The sequence below is a fragment of the Lissotriton vulgaris genome, chromosome 3_1 (assembly GCF_964263255.1).
Source record: "Lissotriton vulgaris chromosome 3_1, aLisVul1.2, whole genome shotgun sequence".
Classification (NCBI taxonomy): domain Eukaryota; kingdom Metazoa; phylum Chordata; class Amphibia; order Caudata; family Salamandridae; genus Lissotriton; species Lissotriton vulgaris.
Genome location: NC_141689.1, coordinates 1,135,299,389 through 1,135,318,847, shown reverse-complemented (window position 1 = coordinate 1,135,318,847; position 19,459 = coordinate 1,135,299,389). Strand labels below are relative to the sequence as shown.

The following is a 19,459-nucleotide window of genomic DNA, read 5'->3' as shown; positions in this document are numbered from 1 at the left end:
CATACATCCTACAGTAGATCTGTAAAGGAGCTAGCGCCAAGAAAGACACTTCCGGTTTAACACTGCGCTTTACAAAATAAATTAACATAACATAACATAACTTTGAAGTCAGAGAAAGAAAAGTAAACACTAAGCTCCCTCGGAAGATAAAGCTTGGCATTTAAAATGTGTCTTTTAATGCTCATCAAATGAGACAATATAAGAACAAAATGTATAGGCCTGTTTACAGAAAATGAGCACTCATGGAAGAATATAGTAAACAGGCTTGGTTCCACAGGATGGACTAACTTCAAGCTGGACAGCCTAAAACAAATAAAGCTAGTAAATAGAAAGCAAGCAAATGTGAACTACAAACCACAAAGTCATTGGTAATAAGCAATGGGCCTAATGCATCCTCAGAAAAGCTTTTAGAATGTGCAAGTAGACTTTTCCAGCTGTCTGGTAAGCTTCATCATAAAAACCATGCACTCAACAACACTTCAAAAGAAACACAGACTTCTACGTGTTCAAACAGCTCCGAAATGACAAGACGTTTCACAGACTTGGGCCGATCTGCTGGATTAATTTAAAAGTACGTGTAACAGAGCCAATGGACCCCAAGGAAATATCAGTAATATTCTTGCTCGAACAGCATGATTTTCATCACGCAAACATTAGCTTTAAATGTACTTGAAAAATTCAGCAATGTTTCTCCAAACGTCTTTTTTTTGAGTTATAAAAATACACACATTTTCATCTCGAATACAAGTTTTTCAATTTTGGTACACATATTTTATTCAACCAAACAAAACCTCTAGCACACAGCGGAGCTACTTCCAGATAGCCTGAGAGCTATTCGTTGGAGAAGCTTGCTATAAAACAACTCGACCCAGGCCTGCATAAAATATACAGGAGGAACGGGTAAAGATACAGAAGCGGGTCAGGACAATACTTTAAATTATATAAAGAGATGTTTTATTTTAAAATAAAAGTAAATGCCCTAAAGTGTCGTTAAAACGTACATGCCAAACGATTCAGGTGGGAGCCTGACGATTTTCTAAGCCAACGTGGTTTATTTTAGCGGTCTCCCGTCGGAAATTGCCTTTAAAATGAAAGTCCATGGGGAAAATACAATTCACTGCGCATTTCAGAAGTAGCGCAGCCACTCCAATATGGCCGCTTCTTCGACCGATCTCAGAGAGAAGTTTAAGTGCGTCTACTATGTTGATTTCCTCTTACATCATCCGTGCGCGACTGTAGTCAGCCTTACCCACCACGTGTCAGCTGCTGGACTGGAAGTTATCAGTTTAGTTCTGAAGGTGTGAGTGCAGCGGGGAAGGTGAGTAGTGCCCATGAAAGGTGATCGGGGCTTAGCGAATGTTTGGGGGCAGCAAGGAAGAACCAGATTATGTTGTGTTCTTGTATACGGCGTGCGGGCTGTTCTATTCGGTCAACAGTTTCTTGTCCCTGTCGCGGCCCTGTGTCTGCATCTCCACTGAAAAATGTAGTTGATGCCCCCTACATGGTGTCAGTTAGCAAACATGTTTATATTTCTGGACTTGGACAACCGAAAGCGGTTGTGGTAGTTGTATTTTTTTAAAATGTAATTAAGTGCACGTTGATTATTATTTGAAAACCGAAAAAACATGGCAACCTTGCAGTTTCACCCCTGATTTCTACAGCACTACACTCTTGCTGATAGATCGTTGGGAAATATAGGCACGACATCCTCTTCCACTTTTTTTTGCTCACCAGTTACCTTTACCTCATGACTACAATGGAAGTCGATGAAATGGAGGTGCTTTGCCACACGAGTGGTAACAAGACATTGATCAATTTTCTCATGAGTACAAGGGGGTTGGAAACCTCTTTGTCCTTTTCAAACCTGAAAACTCTAGTATAACGTGGATGTTGTGAACTCGTATGGGGAGAAGGGGTTGGACCTTAGAGAGCTTCGGTTAGCATACACTGCCTAGTGCCTAATAAGTCACATCCTGTCTCCTTCGCAGCAAGAACGAAATCATGTGTTGATGCTTCCTGTGTCTCAAGAGGTATTAAATGAAAGCCCAGCTGTGCAGAGCATTTACTTAGCCAGGTATGCACTGCACAAACGCCTTTGCATCTTTAAAGTCTTTGCATACATGGCAATTCTGCTTACCGTCATTGCAATCTTTGCAATGATGGGCAGCAGAGTTACCATGTATGCTAACACCTTCAAAATGCAAAGACGTTTAGGACTCTCAGGACCAGATTCATAAAGGTAAGTTGCAGTTTTGACTAAGTTAACACTCTGTAGTTGGTTTACTACTTTAGTTCAGTATTCACAAATTCAGAGTGTAAACTTACTACAACAGTGCAAGTTACATGAATTAGCCCCTGAATAATGTAGTTCTACTTCTCTTGTGTACGTGGGTGACGTCCATCCCTAGACATCTCCTTAATACTCTATAAACAACTTTTACTATCCATAATCCCATTTCGTTTAGTAGTAATTCTGCCACTTTTGCCACATACTCCTTCTAGTTCCTCCCACATTTACTACTAAAACTTGTATTCGCATGTTCCGAGAGTCCACAATCGGGGTGGAGAACTCAGAACTTATAAGCATAGACAGTGCGGAGTTGTAAAGCTCTGCTTGTAGTTTGTGAATTGCTGTTTGCAATATGTTTTGTAGTACTACAAGACAAACTACAGAGTGCAATTTGAGAAGTTATCAGTCCAGTGTTATTGGGATTAGTTTTGTGCGCTCAAGAAAACCGTTCCATGCTGTCATTCCAGTTTTTTAGGTCGAGGACCTAAAGGCTGCGCTTGCTCAGTCTCCGGTCGGAGATTTAATGATTTGGAGTATGGGGGCTGGAACCCGCCTCTCTCCTCCATTGGCTGGCTTCCTAAACGGAGGCCAGCCATTGGACGAGACAGGCGTCACTCCAAACAAGCCCCCACTCTTTCGGATTCGGGGGCGTGTTTTTGGTGTTCTTTCCACCTGTGACGTCATCCGTCACTCAGAACGCCAAAACGTGCACCCGAATCCGAAAATGTTAGCTTTGCGGCCGCCATTTTGTTTTTGTGAGCGCCAGCTTGGGGCGTCTGTTGTTCCCACTGCTTGTTAAAGGTTCCATCTTGCTTTAGGATTACTGTTTGATGCCTTCTGAAATATTCATTATTTGGGGTTAATATAGTAGAAACATGCTGAGCCTCGGAAGGATCGAGCAGCCGGAGGCCTGCAGAAACATCTGTCTGATGACTGCCGCGAGCGCATGCATCTGACAGATTGTCCAGGGCTGAGCAAGTCCAAGTCCTGGCCTCAGGGCCTGCCATGCCTCAGTGCCTCCCCTGCAGTGTCTTTGCTAAAGATAACCCATGCGCTTCAGGCTCCAACATTACAGTGCGTGAGTCTACAGGCCGGTCAGTCTGTCTCCTCACACTTCCCAAGCTTGTCGTAGTTTCGAAAGTGTTGGAGGAAGCAGGAGGCTGAAAGCTAGCGCATGCTCAGTGTCAGTGTGTCAGCATGGACTCCGGCACGCGTCGCTGGGCCCATTCTGAGGCACTGCTCTGCTCCAGTGCCCAGGTTCCCGCTCTAGTAGTTGAGGCCGGACCTCTAAACGAAGCAGGTGCACCTGAGGAGCAGAAGCAGGGCCCGTGCATGCACATGAAGGTAAGCAACAAAATGCTCTCAATATAGTGTGTGCGCTTGAGTGCGTGTGCACTAACTTTTGAAAGAAAGCAACACATGGCAAAGTAAGGCAAAGGCAACAATGTGTGAGAAAGAGGCCTATGCGTGTGCGGGAGAGAGGTGCGCTTGTCACCACTGGCAGGGGCGGCTCCGTCAGGAACACAAGAGAACCTACGACAAGACTTGAAAGAAAGCAACACCAAGTAAGGCAAAGGCAACAATGTGTGAGAATGAGGCCTATGCGTGTGCGGGAGAGAGGTGCGCTTGTCACCACCGGCAGGGGCGGCTCTGCCTTTCATCTTTCTGATTTTAATAAAACAACTTAACTGAGTTGCACAATATTCGATTTGACATGCGGCTGGATGCTGAAGTGGTTGTTAAGCGCTATGAAAGCCGTGGTTTTATCTTGGGTGTGGCGGCTGCACTCCTTCCCAGCCTTAGCTAGAATTCTGAAGTAACTCCGCCCCTTCTCTCATGTTCCCTGCGCGCACTCCTCCCGGGAGGTATCAATGCTTGTCTAACACAGCGTCCGCCGTCCACGGTTGTGTCTCCATGGTCCCAGAGCAAACGGAAGAGGCAAATATTGGCGCTGGGGCGAAGCGGACGAGGCCGGAGGGCTGAGTGGAGGCCTCACTTCAGAGCCCTCTCAGACCCTGCCCTCGACTCAGCCCTTCCACCCACGCACCCACCTAAACGGAAATACGTGAATTTATCAGGACTGTTAATTAGCCGTGCGCAGCTCACAATATATTTCCTTGAAGGGGGGGATGGCAGAACTTTCAGTGGTCCAAAGTGTGTCTTTCAGAGCGCGGGCTGGCTTTGTGGCAGAGTGTGGTCAGAGGGGCCAGTAATAAGTTAGCACCTTCCGGTGGGTCTGACTAGGGGCTGCAGCGGATGCTTCCTCGAGCCCGTGGCTAGTAAGCCCTGTCATTCTGTTTGATGCACTCATATTCAATGCATCCTTTATTCGCCCTGTGTTGGGTGCGGGTTGAAACTTCTGTCTGTTTGGGCAGCTGTAAGGTTGGGCATGTTTGGTGGGCAGGGCTGTTTGAACATTACATCCTCAGCGAGGCACCAACAGTCTTGTGTGTGAGGCCTTCGGACTCCACTTGGTTGTTTAAGGCTGTTGTGGACTGGGAGGTGCTTGTTAGGAGGTGCTGGCTTGGGGGTTCTGTCTGAAGGCTGTGGGGTTCTGTCTGAAGGCTGTGGGGTTCTGTCTGAAGGCTGTGGGGTGCTGTCTGAAGGCTGGGAGGTGATGTCTGAGGCTGGGAGGTGCTAGCTGGGGAGTGCTATCTGAAGGCTGGGGGGTGCTGGCTGGGGGTGCTTTCTGAAGTCCAGCTGGTGTTTCCCAGAGAAACATGTACATGATGCTTGTGAGACGGAAGGCTGTGCCTCATTGAAACAGTTACCAGCAGTCTCTGCCCTTGTGTCCTTGTATCGCAAAAACTACTTTAATTATACCTGGGTCGGAAAATGTGTAAAACCTCATGTGTGAAGGTGCCTTTAGCCCAGGCTTGTCAGACGTCTTTGTGGGGCTTAAGTGAAAAAAAACGAATGTGTAAGTCCAAGTTATTCAGTTTATGCAAGGTGCCAAGAGCACCTCAATGAGAGCTAAAATTATGCATCCCAGGAAAACCGAACATATATTCCCTGCCCCCTGGCTGTGCTTGCTCCCCTGCCCCCTGGCTGTGCTTGCTCCCATGTGTGGGGGGGGCTCTGTGTGTGTGTGTGGGGGGGGCTCTGTGTGTGTGTGTGGGGGGGGCTCTGTGTGTGTGTGGGGTGGGGACTCTGTGTGGCTGTGTGTGTGTGGCTCTGGATAGCTTTTTTTTTGTATGTGGCTCAATGTGTGGGTGGCTCTGTCTGTGTGAGGGTGGCTCTGTAGGGGGCTCTATGTGAATAACTGTGTGAGTGGCTCTGTGTGGGTGGCTCTGTGGGTGTAAATGCAATAGGTCATGCATTTGCGAGCGATGGCATTGTAAATGACAAGGCCATTTATTTATGATTTAAAAAAAAGAATTGTCATGAGCAATGCCAATAGCTCTACCTTTAATGATGCTGAGACCATTGCATTGTAAATGCTTGGTTTTTATGGTGGCCTAAATAAACGAAAAGGGCTATTTGCGATCTTTAGTGGAGGTGTATATTGGATCATGCACATGCTTGGTGTGATTAATAGATGAGTTGGAGGCGATTAGGTGTTAGCAGAGTATGACTTGGAGAGGTTGTGATACTGCAAATGAGTTGTGGGCAATTTGCAGAAATACAATAATAGAGAATAATGCCAACATGCATGTGTCCGAGTAGGCTGTGCTCGGAGAGAGGAGGCATGCGGAGGATGGAAGGGGGGAGGTGAGGGACAGTTGAAAGAGATTCGGGGGGGGGGGGTGAGGGGCAACTATCAGAGATTTTAATTAAAGGTCCGTATTTCTTGTCAGATTTAAAGAATGTAGTGAATATTATTGGCACAGCATGCAGTTTAAGAATGCAAGAATGTTGTAAGAAACATTATTTTACTTAAGATATTGCTATAAGTACTTTCGATAGCCACTAGATTCAGGTAAACCACCTGTTGCTAGGCTACTGCTAAACCACCGCTCAAGCCAGGTCAGTTAATCTGCTCACAGGTTTAAAGTGAAAAATGACTGAAGGCACATGTCAAGAAATCAAAAGCTATAGGCTGCACCCAGAGGAAGCAATACCTTCAACAGACCCCCCAGGTGGAAATTTAGCGGCACAAATATGGAAATTTAGCGGTAATCTTGCAGCATTTTATTTGGCCATTTTTCCTACAAAAAACACATATCTTAGTTTTTTTTTAGTTATTTAACAACATGAAACTATGTATATTTGGTTTATTTACAATATAGACACTTTGTTTGGCTTCAAGGCTACATATAGGACATAAACATGTTAATGAATAAATGCCCCAAAAGCAATGCTCTCCAGGGAAAGCCACACACTGGGCACACAGAAACACTGTGAGGTAGTAGTATTCAGGGGGCAGACATTTAAAGCATCTTTTGATTAACATTTGTTGTCAGGGCTGGCTTTAGGGTTGTGCGGCCAGTGCCAATTCAGTGGTGGTGCACCCTGGGACCACGAGTCCCACCAGGGCGATGCGGCGAGCGCAGCAGGTTCCCTCAAAGCAACCCAAGGAAGCAAAACAGCGTTACAGGCGTATTTATTATGCCATTGTAAATCTACGCATCTACACATTTAATTAATTACCTTGTCAATATAGTGATAATATTCTTTAGTCAATATTGATGCAGCTTGATAGTAAAAATTAATGAAAAAAATGATTATTTTATGCGAAAAGTCAGGAAAGTCAAACAATGGAGCGATTATGAATGGATGCCGCGTGCAGCCCAGGGACCTGCCAAGACCATATTCACACTGTGAACCAATCAGGAGACGCACTCCCCTTCAAGTAAAGCAGTCTCTAGTTTCACAGCCTTTCTTTCTTGCTCATTGAGGCCTCTGCATCCCGTGATGCACACTGACCGCTACAGAGCCCTTTTATAATTTTTTTTAACAGTGTGACCAGGTCATGCACTCGTATAATTTGTTTTCAATAAGTTGGCCTTCTAGACCCGAGACACATTATTTCACCATTCACTCACTGCAAAGGCACCCTCAAAACTACGTGTAGCATTGATGTTTTCATGTCTCCACCCACGGTTGATGTAGCTCGGAGTTGTCTGCGCATATGCGCATCCCTGTAGACATTTCCTGAGCCAATAAATAGATCAGGTGCCTTCGCTCATTAAGCAGTGTCCTGACTTCTAGGGGATGCCCACGCTCCACTTTTTCTCATTATAGAGAACTTTTCACCCACTTTTGAAAGTGACTTAATTACAAATGTATTCCGTATATGCTTCGCATAAAATAATCATTTTCTTCATTGGTTTTTACTATCTAGCTGCATCAATATTGACTAAAGAATACTATCACTATATTGACAAGGTAATTAAATATGTGTAGATGCGTAGATTTACAATGACATAATAAATACGCCTGTTTTGCTGCCTTGGGCTGCTGACGGGGCAGTCTTTTGCTTTTCGAGGAAACCTGCTGAGCTCGCTGCATCGCCCTGGTGGGACTCGTGGTCTCAGGGTGCACTACCACTGAATTGGCACTGGCCGCACTACCCTAAAGCCAGCCGTGACAACAAATGTTAATCCTGCATGCTGCCAATCAAAGAGATGCTTTAAATCCGGGGTCTCCAAACCGGTCCTGGAGGGCCGGATCCATGCCAGATTTTTAAAATTACTACATGTATCTCAAAGGGGATATCCAAAATATCTGGCATGGATCCGGCCCTCCAGGACCGGTTTGGAGACCCCTGCTTTAAATGTCTGCCCCCTGAATACTACTACCTCACAGTGTGTTTCTGCATGCCCAGTGTGTGGCTGTCCCTGGGGAGCATTGCTTTTGGGGCATTTATTCATTAACATGTTTACGTCCTATATGTAGCCTTGAAGCCAAACAAAGTGTCTACATTGTAAATAAACCAAATATGCATAGCTTCATGTTGTTAACCCCTTGGCTGCTGGGGTAATTTTCCTGCGGGGCGGGGGGCGCGCACAGCGCCCCGGTGCTCATGACGAGCTCAGCTAGTCATGAGCTACAGTGCTCCTGTGCTCATGACGAGCTGAGCTCGTCACGGCCACACCCGTTTCAATAGAACGTTCAGCACAGCAGGGGAATTATCCCAGCGTGCGAGCGTTCTAATGGCCATGACGAGCTCAGCTCTTCATGAGCACCGGAGCACTGTAGCTCATGACGTCTTGAGCATGCAAGGGGTTAAATAACAAAAAAATAAAGATATGTGTTTGTTGTAGGAAAAATGGCCAAATAAAATTGCCGCTAAATTTCCATATTTGTACCGCTAAATTTGCTAATCCATGCCGCTATATCCTCGGGTGTCTGCCTCATATGTTGCATCATTGTAGAAATGCTGGTTGCATATATTAGCACATAAAATTGTCACCTATTGGCTTAGCCAAATATTGGCATTCTTGAGCAGTGATTTTTAGGTCTCAGCTTGATAGTGCATGTGCTGTCTCTTCTAGACATGTTTTTACACCCACAGTGGGCTTACAGCCCTGCCATATCTTTTCATTTGTTTGCTTCTGCATAGCTCTAATTTCTGTTGTTCCTGCTTGTCAAGCCATACTTGGGTCACGTCCTCTTGTGTGTGGCCCTCGCCCAGAGCATGGACCATGTAACTGTGTCCATCCGCTGCTCCTGTTTTTAGAGCTACTGGGTTTGTGTTCTAGCACTTCACATGAGTGCTTATGTTTTCCCCTCGGCCCCAGTCTTTCTTGACTACCCCTCTCCGCCCACTCTCTGTTTTATAAACAACCATCTCAGTCCCCACATGCCCCCACCCTGAGACCTCACCAGCCAACACTTCCTACCCACCATTGTTCATGTTTCTATGTGTGCATGTGCAGCAGACACTGATTTCTTGAGAGCACTTTGTGGTTCTTAATGAAGACAACCGAGACAGTGGCATTCAGAGGTGGGGACAGACAGTGACCGCTCGAGCCTGCCCAGGCGAGGTCGCCCCACCTACGACGCTCCTGCCTGCTACTGCCAGCACGCTGCCCTTCTGCCGGCTGCCCTGCTGACGGCTGCGCTCTTCCTGCTACCTCCGTCTTCACTGCTGCCTGCCTGCCTTCCACTGCGTGCCTGGTTCCCCTGTCGCCTGTTACTTCCCCGTTTTTAGGGCTCGCCTGCTGTGCGCATGCACATAGCTGGCGAAGCTCTATAGGGGCTTAAATAAGCTTTACCTAGACTGGCGATTGACTGGCGAATTGATGCTGTGCCCGTGGGCTTTTAGGTCAATGCGCAAGCGCATTGACCTAAAATGCCCGTGCACATCATCAAATCGCCAGTCAATCGCCAGCAGCACTCCTCCCCTGCTGCTTCACACCCTCATGCCGCTCTCCCCGCTCCGCCCTCTGTCCTGCCCGCCGTGTCGCATTTCTCATCCCCCCTCCCCAATCCAGGCGTACTCAAAAGACCCACGAGTACATTTAAACGAAGAATTGAATATATACGATTTTTCACAGACATTAATATGCTCCAGGAGGAAAATTAAAAGCTACAATAAAGCCCCAAAACGTAACCCTGCAATAATTTAATAATAACATGTTAAATCTGTTTTTATGCTGATTGATTGCCCCTGTTTACACCTTTGTAAATTTCGGGTTTTTTATTTCGTACATTTTTTTTAATGTTAATTCTTCTATTTACAGGACGATACATTCTTTAGTTACTGGTTTTGTATTGCATGTAGGCGTTACTTAATTTGATGACACTTTATTAACCGCTTTAATATCGTCATGCCACTACGTCGTCTCCCTACATATTGATTTCCATGACATCGTAACATATAATAATGTATTAGATAATATTGTTTACCATTCGAATAATTCTATGTGATGCTGTTTGTGGTTTGCGCTACATAAGAGTAGGATACAATATTTATATTAAAGAGTCTATAACAGCGCCGATCAGGTCAACCACCCGGGCCCCCAAATATGTGCCACGTGCGATTTATGCTACGATTTGGCATTAACATTTCTGCTTTTTTTATCATCTCTGAATTAACGACTCACACGATGAAGCACGAATAACACAGCTCTCCAGGGTCCAATAATGTTGCTGTAATAAAACACCCTCTAGATTATTTTGGGATTTTGGATTTGTTTAACTTTTCGGCAATAATTTTAGCCAATTTCAACGCGCCTACCTAATACGCTCTTCTGCCATCTAAATTCCAATTTGGCAGTGAAACCAACTTTTGGAGCCGTTGCACGCCATAACCTTTCTAAGGCTTGTCGCCCCAGCTCAGAGCGCCCCAAGGGGACACCTTTACTCGTCGCGCAATTAAGACCAGAAAAACAACTCCTCCCGTGGGAGATTCGGGTGACTCTGCAATCAACATTTGAAGGCTGAAATTTCCAGCGTATGAAACGCGATATAAAATCCACTTAGCAAGAAACTCAAATTTAAAGGCCCATCACACCCCCGCTGTGTGTTCATAGCCAGAAATATATTTATATTAAGTACCCGTTTATTTCCACTCGGCTTTTTCTTGTTTCCCTGGCCTTGTAAAGAAACATCTCTTTCCATCTCTCTTCTGTGATTTTCTTGTAATTTTACTGCACTATTATGTATATTTACCATTTGTTTCATTTTGCTGATTGCATATTTCGTGTTTGTATGTTTACACATATCCGTATGTCGTCCATAGTGATGTGATATGTGATTCCACCAGTGATTGCATTGATGGCGTCATGATGTCATTTGTGACAGTATGAAACACATTAACACACACACACACATTTGCCAAAATTCCAGGGGTAGCAGAAGTCACACCACACACCCTTTGACCTCACTGACATCATCAGACTGATATGATATGACATTTGACCCTAAATCCTGCTGCTTCACACCCTCATGCCGCTCTCCCCGCTCCGCCCCCTGTCCTGCCCGCCGTGTCGCATTTCTCATCCCCCCTCCCCACAGCAATGCCCTCCGCCGGCCGTACTTTCACTTTGACGGCCGTGTTTCTCCTTGTCTCTCGTGTCACCAGGCTGTGTGTGCTGCCTCCGCTGGCACCATGATGTAACCCCACTCTCTTAAATGCCTACATTATACCAGTCTTAAACATGATCAATAGCTTCAATCTGGGCTAACATATTTACGCTGATGATAATCATATTCACTTTAGGATATTCAGTTAACTATGTGCCCTTACTGTTGTGTCGGGCAGTTGGTCAGCCACGACACTCTCAGTGTATTTTATTGATAAGGTGTGCCAAACGTGCTCAACAATAATCACAGGAGCCTGCGCGCTGCTTAACTATCGGCATTACACTTACCACAGTGAGAAGAGTCGGTGTCAGACAAGGTAATATTTTCATGTTGGAAATTGGCTTTTGAAATAATCGAAGTTCATATGTCTGTTGTTCTAAACCACAAGTACTAGCTGTGTGACGGGTTGGAACGCCGCATCCACCACCACCACCACCGCATCCACCATCACCACATCCACCGCATCCACCACCACATCCACCACCACCTCCACATCCACCATGACATCCACAGCCACATCCACCACCACCACATCCACCACCACTGCATCCACCACCACCACCCCATCCACCACCGCATCCACCACCGCAACCACCACCACCACCACACCCACCACCACTACATCCACCACTACAACCACCACTACAACCACCACTACAACCACCACCCCATCCACCACTACCACCACCACCGCATCCACCACCACCGCCGCATCCACCACATCCACCACCACCGCATCCACCACCACCGCCGCATCCACCACATCCACCACATCCACCACATCCACCATCACATCCACCATCACATCCACCATCAAATCCAACACCACATCCACCATCACATCCACCACCACTTCACCACCACCATCACATCCACCATCAAATCCAACACCACATCCACCACCACTTCACCACCGCATCCACCACCACATCCACCACCACTTCACCACCACTTCACCACCGCATCCACCACCACATCCACCACCACATCCACCACCACATCCACCACCACATCCACCACCACATCCACCACCACATCCACCACCACATCCACCACCACATCCACCTCCACATCCACCACCACATCCACCACAGCATCCACCACATCCACCACTGCATCCACCACCACCACCGTCACATCCACCACCGCATCCACCACCACACCCACCACCACATCCACTACAACCACCACCCCATCCACCACTACCACCACCACCGCATCCACCACTACCACCACCACCGCATCCACCACTACCACCACCACCGCATCCACCACTACCACCACCACCGCATCCACCACCACATCCACCAACACATCCACATCCAACATGACATCCACCGCCACATCCACCACCACCGTATCCACCACCACCGTATCCACCACCACCGTATCCACCACCACCGTATCCACCACCACCGTATCCACCACCACCGTATCCACCACCACCGTATCCACCACACCCACCACCACCACCACCACCACACCCACCACCACCACCACCACCACACCCACCACCACCACCACACCCACCACCACCACCACACCCACCACCACCACCACACCCACCACCACATCCACTACAACCACCACCACCACCGCCGCATCCACCACCGCCGCATCCACCACCACATCCACCACATCCACCACCACATCCACCACCACATCCACCACCACCTCATCCACCACCTCATCCACCACCTCATCCACCACCTCATCCACCACCTCATCCACCACCTCATCCACCACCTCATCCACCACCTCATCCACCACCTCATCCACCACCTCATCCACCACCTCATCCACCACCTCATCCACCACCTCATCCACCAACGCATCCACCACCACCACATCCACCACAACACCACCACATCCACCACAACACCACAACACCACCACATCCACCACAACACCACCACATCCACCACCACATCCACCACATCCACCATCACATCCACCACCACATCCACCATCACATCCATCACCTTCACATCCACCATGACATCCACCACCACATCCACCACCACATCCACCACCACATCCATCACCTTCACATCCACCATGACATCCACCACCACATCCACCACCACATCCATCACCTTCACATCCACCATGACATCCACCACCACATACACCACTTCCACCGCATCCACCGCATCCACCACCACATCCACCACTTCCACCACATCCACCACATCCACCACATCCACCACCACATCCACCACCACATCCACCACCGCATCCACCACCACCACATCCACCACCGCATCCACCACCGCATCCACCACACCCACCACCATCACTTCCACCACCACTTTCACCACATCCACCACATACACCACCACCACCACCACATCCACCACCACCACCACCACCACATCCACCACCACCCCCACATCCACCATCACCACCACATCCACCACCATCACCACCACATCCACCACCATCACCACCACATCCACCACCATCACCACCACATCCACCACCATCACCACCACATCCACCACCACCACCACATCCACCACCACCATATCCCCCAGATACACCACCACCACATCTACATGTGTGTGGCTATGTGTGTGTAGGTGCAAATGCAATGTTCTTGGATTGTCGTCACAGTAAAATACACTGAACATAATCTTCACAAAAGTTATTTACAAACGTTTAAGCTATTGCCATTATAAATTACAATAACTTTTATTTAAGTATTAATTATTTACAAAATTAAAAGCCATTGTTATTTGTAATATCAATACATCTAAGTCACGTAAATACAACACACATTGCGTTACAAATGCTATAGGTGTCACATTTGCAAAAGTTAAAACTATTGACATTGTAACTGACAAAGCTATTAATTTTGCTACTTTCAAAACCAACACATAAATAAAAAAAGGGTCATTTACAATACCAATAGCTCAAACTTTCCTAATGCGAGACCTATTGCATTTCCAATGCTTGTTTTTTCTGTACCCCTGCTGTGTGCCTCCCCCGCCCGCCGCCTGGTCACCCTTCCTTCCGTTTCCCTCTCCCCCGCTTCAGCTGCCCTCCCCCTCCGTGGTGCTCTTGCCGCCTTCTTCCCGCCACTGCCCTCTGGCGCTCCGCCCCCCCTCCTGCCCATTGGCCGCCCCGCTACCGCCACCCAGCTGAACCGCCCTCCCGGCTCCTCACTTAAGGAGTCCCAGCGCAGTTTTCTGGAGTGACCGCTCGAGCCTGCCCAGGCGAGGTCGCCCCACCTACAACGCTCCTGCCTGCTACTGCCAGCACGCTGCCCTTCTGCCGGCTGCCCTGCTGACGGCTGCGCTCTTCCTGCTACCTCCGTCTTCACCGCTGCCTGCCTGCCTTCCACTGCGTGCCTGGTTCCCCTGTCGCCTGTTGCTTCCCCATTTTTTTTCTGTACCCCTGCTGTGTGCCTGTTGCCTCCCCCGCCCGCCGCCTGGTCACCCTTCCTTCCGTTTCCCTCTCCCCCGCTTCGGCTGCCCTCCCCCTCCGGGGTGCTCTTGCCGCCTTCTTCCCGCCACTGTCCTCTGGCGCTCCGCCCCCCCCCCCCCCCTCCTGCCCCTTGGCCGCCCCGCTCCCGCCACCCAGCTGAACCGCCCTCCCGGCTCCTCACTTATGACGCCCCCAGAGCGACCGCGCAGCGGACGCGCGCAGCGGGAGCACCGATTGAGCGCCGAAGGTGCGCCAAAGGCAAGCCCGTCTGCGCCCGTCCGCGCCTGGACCGCGCCCAGTGCCAGGACCCAGCAGACCCCAGCCCACCCGCCGGACGTACGACGCCGCCGCCCTCAACGCACTCAACACCGGCCGAGTCCCGGGATGCTACCGAGCCACCCCGAGACGCACCCACGGACCCTTCAGCTGCCACGCCTGCAAGTTCACCTGCATCCGGACCTTGCTCGCACCAGCACCCGCCAGGCCGAACACCAGCAGCAACCACCTCAAGTGCATCCTGCTCAACACCCGCTCCGTCCACAGACACGCCATCGAACTCTGGAACCTCCTCGACACCACAGCTCCTGACGTTGCCTTCCTCACGGAAACCTCACGGAAACCTGGATGAACGACTCCTCAGCGCCCGACATCGCCATCGCCATCCCAGATGGCTACAAGATCACCCGGAGGGACCGCACCGCCAACCAGACGGGAGGAGGCATCGCCATCATCCACAGGGACACCATCCACATCACGACCTACACCGACGACACCCTGACGACCGCCGAACACCTACACTTCCAGATCCACACGACCCGAAGACCACCCTCAGAGGCACCCTGATCTACCGACCCCCGGGACCACGCACACAATTCAGCGAGGACATCGCCGACTTCGTCAGCCCGCACGCCCTCCCCTCCGCTGACTACATCCTCCTGAGGGACATCAACTTCCACCTGGAGAACAACAACGACCGCAACACCATCACCCTGCTCGACAACCTCGCCAACCTCGGACTCAAGCAGCTGGTGTCCACCCCCACCCACCTCGCCGGACACACACTCGACGCCGTCTTCTCATCCAGCAAAGACATCGCCTTCAGCCATGCCACAGGACTCCACTGGACGGACCACAGCTGCGTCCACTTCACCTTCAGAAGAACGACGATACACCACCACCACCACCAGCAACAGGTTGCCCGAAGAAACTGGAACAAGATCACAGCCGACCAACTCGCCACATCCCTGAGCCAGCACCCTCCCGCCAGCTCAGCGAACCCCAGCCAGGCCGCCGACAGCCTCACGAAGTGGATCAGCAACTGCGCGGACGAACTCGCCCCACTGAGGACCCCGCCCAGCAGACCCGGCAGCAAGAAGGCCCCATGGTTCACCGACGAACTCAAGAGCTCCAAGAAGAACTGCCAAGCCCTCGAGAAAGTCTGGAGAAGGGAACAAACACCGGACAACATGACCACCCTCAAGCTTGCCACCCGGAAGCACCACCAACTGATCCGCGCCACCAAGAAAACTGCATTCAAGGACCGGCTGGACAACAACGCACACAACAGCAAGGAACTCTTCAACATCGTGAAAGAGCTCTCCAACCCCAACTCCGGAAACAACGACATCACCCCTTCGCAAGACCTCTGCAACTCCCTCGCCTCCTACTTCCACAACAAGATCGCGGGCATACACAACAGCTTCAACGCCCAACCGACGCACGCCACGACCGCACCTACGCCCCCCACCACCACCCTCCGCGCCTGGACTCCGATCAGCACCGAAGACACCGTCCGTATGATGAACTCCATCCACTCCGGATCTCCGACCGACCCCTGCCCTCACCACATCTTCAACAAAGCTGACGCTGTCATCGCACCCCACCTGCGGGAAATCATCAACACATCCTTCAACACCGCCACCTTCCCAGAAAGCTGGAAGCACGCCGAACTCAGCGCTCTACTAAAGAAACCAACAGCGGACCCCACCGAACTCAAGAATTACCGCCCCATCTCGCTCCTCCTGCCAAAGTCATCGAGAAGACCGTCAACAAACAACTGGCCGCCTTCCTCGAGACAAATGGATCCCTCGACTCCTCACAGTCTGGCTTCCGAGCCAATCACAGCACCGAGACCGCCCTCATCGCTGCCATCGATGACATCCGAGCCATGATGGACAACGGAGAAACAGCGGCCCTCATCCTCCTAGACCTCTCTGCGGCATTCGACACTGTCTGCCACCACACCCTAGTGCAGCGCCTCAGCAACGTCGGAATCCAGGAGAAGGCACTGGAATGGATCATCTCCTTCCTCAACGGAAGAACACAGAGAGTCCGCCTACCACCGTACAAGTCGGAGGCCACCGAAGTCATCTGCGGCGTCCCTCTAGGATCCTCGCTGAGCCCCACCCTCTTCAACGTCTACATGAGCCCCCTCGCGGCCATCGCACGCCAACACAACCTCAACATCATCTACGCCGACGACACCCAGCTGATCCTCTCCCTGACCAACGACCCCGCCATCGCCAGAGCCGACCTTCACGAAGGGATGTAAGACGTAGCCGAGTGGATGTCGACCAGCCGCCTGAAACTGAACTCGGACAAGACGGAAGTCCTCATCCTGGGCTCCTCGCCCTCCGCCTGGGACGACTCCTGGTGGCCCCCCGGCCTGGGCTCCGCACCCAAACCGACAGACCACGCACGCAACCTGGGCTTCATCCTGGACTCCTCCCTCTCCATGACCAGACAAGTCAACGCCGTCTCCTCGTCGTGCTTCAACATCCTGCGCATGCTACGGAAGATCTTCCGGTGGATCCCCACTGAGACCAGGAAGACGGTCACCCAGGCCCTCGTCACCAGCCGACTGGACTACGGCAACGCCCTCTACGCCGGAACCACCTCCAAGCTCCAGAAGAGACTCCAGCGGATCCAGAACACCTCAGCCAGACTTATCCTCGACATCCCACGACACAGCCACATCTCCGGACACCTGAGAGACCTGCATTGGCTCCCCATCAACAAAAGAATCACATTCCGTCTCCTCACCCATGCAAACAAAGCCCTACACGACCAAGGCCCGAGCTACCTCAACAACCGCATCAACTTCTACGCTCCCAAACGCCACCTCCGATCAGCCAGTCACGCCCTCGCCGCCGTCCCCCGCATCCGAAGAACGACAACAGGAGGAAGGGCCTTCTCCTACCTGGCCGCCAAGACCTGGAACTCCCTCCCTCCCGACCTGCGCCTGACCCAAGACCACCTCTCCTTCAGGAAGAAGCTCAAGACCTGGCTGTTCAAGCAGTAGCAGCACCGCCCCCACCCCCCCCCCAGCGCCTTGAGACCCTCCGGGTAAGTAGAGCGCTCTATAAATGTCTTTGATTGATTGACAGTCAAACATGGGTTTACGGTTTCAGTGCTCTTTCTTGTTTTGTAACCCACTGAAGCCTGATGAATAAACTTCCATTACTTATTTATTTTGCGCTCTGACTAGCTCTTAATTATTTATTTTGCGCTCCGACTAGCTCTTAATTATAGTTTAAGGACTCCCTCACCCTGTAAGCTGCACATCTGTTCCTGTGGCTAACGTGTTAGTTCTAAATTCCTTTTAGTTTCAGTTATAACTTTGTCAAGGCTACACGTTTCTGCCCTATACACACATTTTGTCCAGGAGAAGAATGGGGGTGGGGGTGTGCTGGTCACATGATGGCTCCTTTGTTTACAACCGGGAGCTACCCATAAATTGCTTTTGTTTTTTTTAACCCGCTGCCTCCCTCCCTCTACCCAGGTTATGCCATTGCGATAAGATCTTTCAACATGGAACCAGGTTCGAGTCCTGGCGTAGGATCAACATCCTGTGATTCTGAGCACATCACTTAATCTTGCTATGCCTGTAAACCGTGCAAGTGAGCTTCTCATGTAACTAGTGCTCATGTAAAGCGCTCAGCTTTTAGTCAAAAGACAAATAGATTATTTATTTCCTGTCTGATTTCTACAAAGTGTTGACCAGAAAACATGGATAAATTGTGGCGTTCCCGCTTAAATGATGTACTCTTTGGCTACATGGCTAAAATACATTAACATTTACAAAGCCAATAGCTCTTGCCTTGCAGCGACCAGTTGGGGTTGCCAGTGTTTGTTGGTTGTAGCTCACATTAAGCAATGCTTATGCGTTATATTTTTTTGTTATTTTTTTCCTTCAATAATAATTATTTTGTTCTCTCCTTTTAGCCAAAAATGTCTTACCGTGGAGGCGGAGGTGGATTCAATCGAGGCGGTGGTGGATATCGAGGAGGAGGTGATCGGGGTGGTGGACGTGGCGGCGGTTTCAGAGGTGGTGGACGTGGTGGTTTCAGAGGTGGTGGACGTGGTGGTGGTGGCGGTTTTGGGCGTGGAGGTTTTAATAGAGGATACGACCAAGGACCACCAGAGAGCGTTGTTGGTAAGCTATTTATCTGTTTGAGTAGCTTCCAGTTAATCATGTGCCCTTTTATGTGCATGCAGCCTAAGAGTTAAATATAGTGAAATGGTTTGCATCATTTATTATAAATGATTGAAATGTCGTGGATGGACAGTATTATTTTAACTGCATTGTACGTGGAGCCTACCATTAAGAGGGATCTTAAGCATTCATTGAAAAATAGTAGGAGGCTCTGCTTAACATCAGACCCGTGGACATCCGCTTTGTGTGTGGGGTTCTAAGGGTTTAGGGCTTGGTGTAAGGAAAAGTTCTAGTAAGTAATCTAGGTATTGCCCACTTGTTCACTTCTACCA

At 49.8% G+C, this 19,459-nt stretch overlaps 1 protein-coding gene across 1 annotated transcript in view; it reads left to right on the top strand.

Annotated features, from left to right (window-relative positions):
• The first annotated feature begins 1,191 nt into the window (after positions 1-1,191).
• Positions 1,192-19,459, top strand: part of GAR1 (GAR1 ribonucleoprotein) — a 100,282-nt gene continuing 82,014 nt past the window's right edge. The window contains exons 1-2 of the mRNA XM_086961609.1: positions 1,192-1,318; positions 18,917-19,127. Coding sequence (XP_086817735.1) covers positions 18,923-19,127 — 205 coding nt within the window. The 5' untranslated portion in view covers positions 1,192-1,318; positions 18,917-18,922. The remainder of the gene's footprint in view (positions 1,319-18,916; positions 19,128-19,459) is intronic.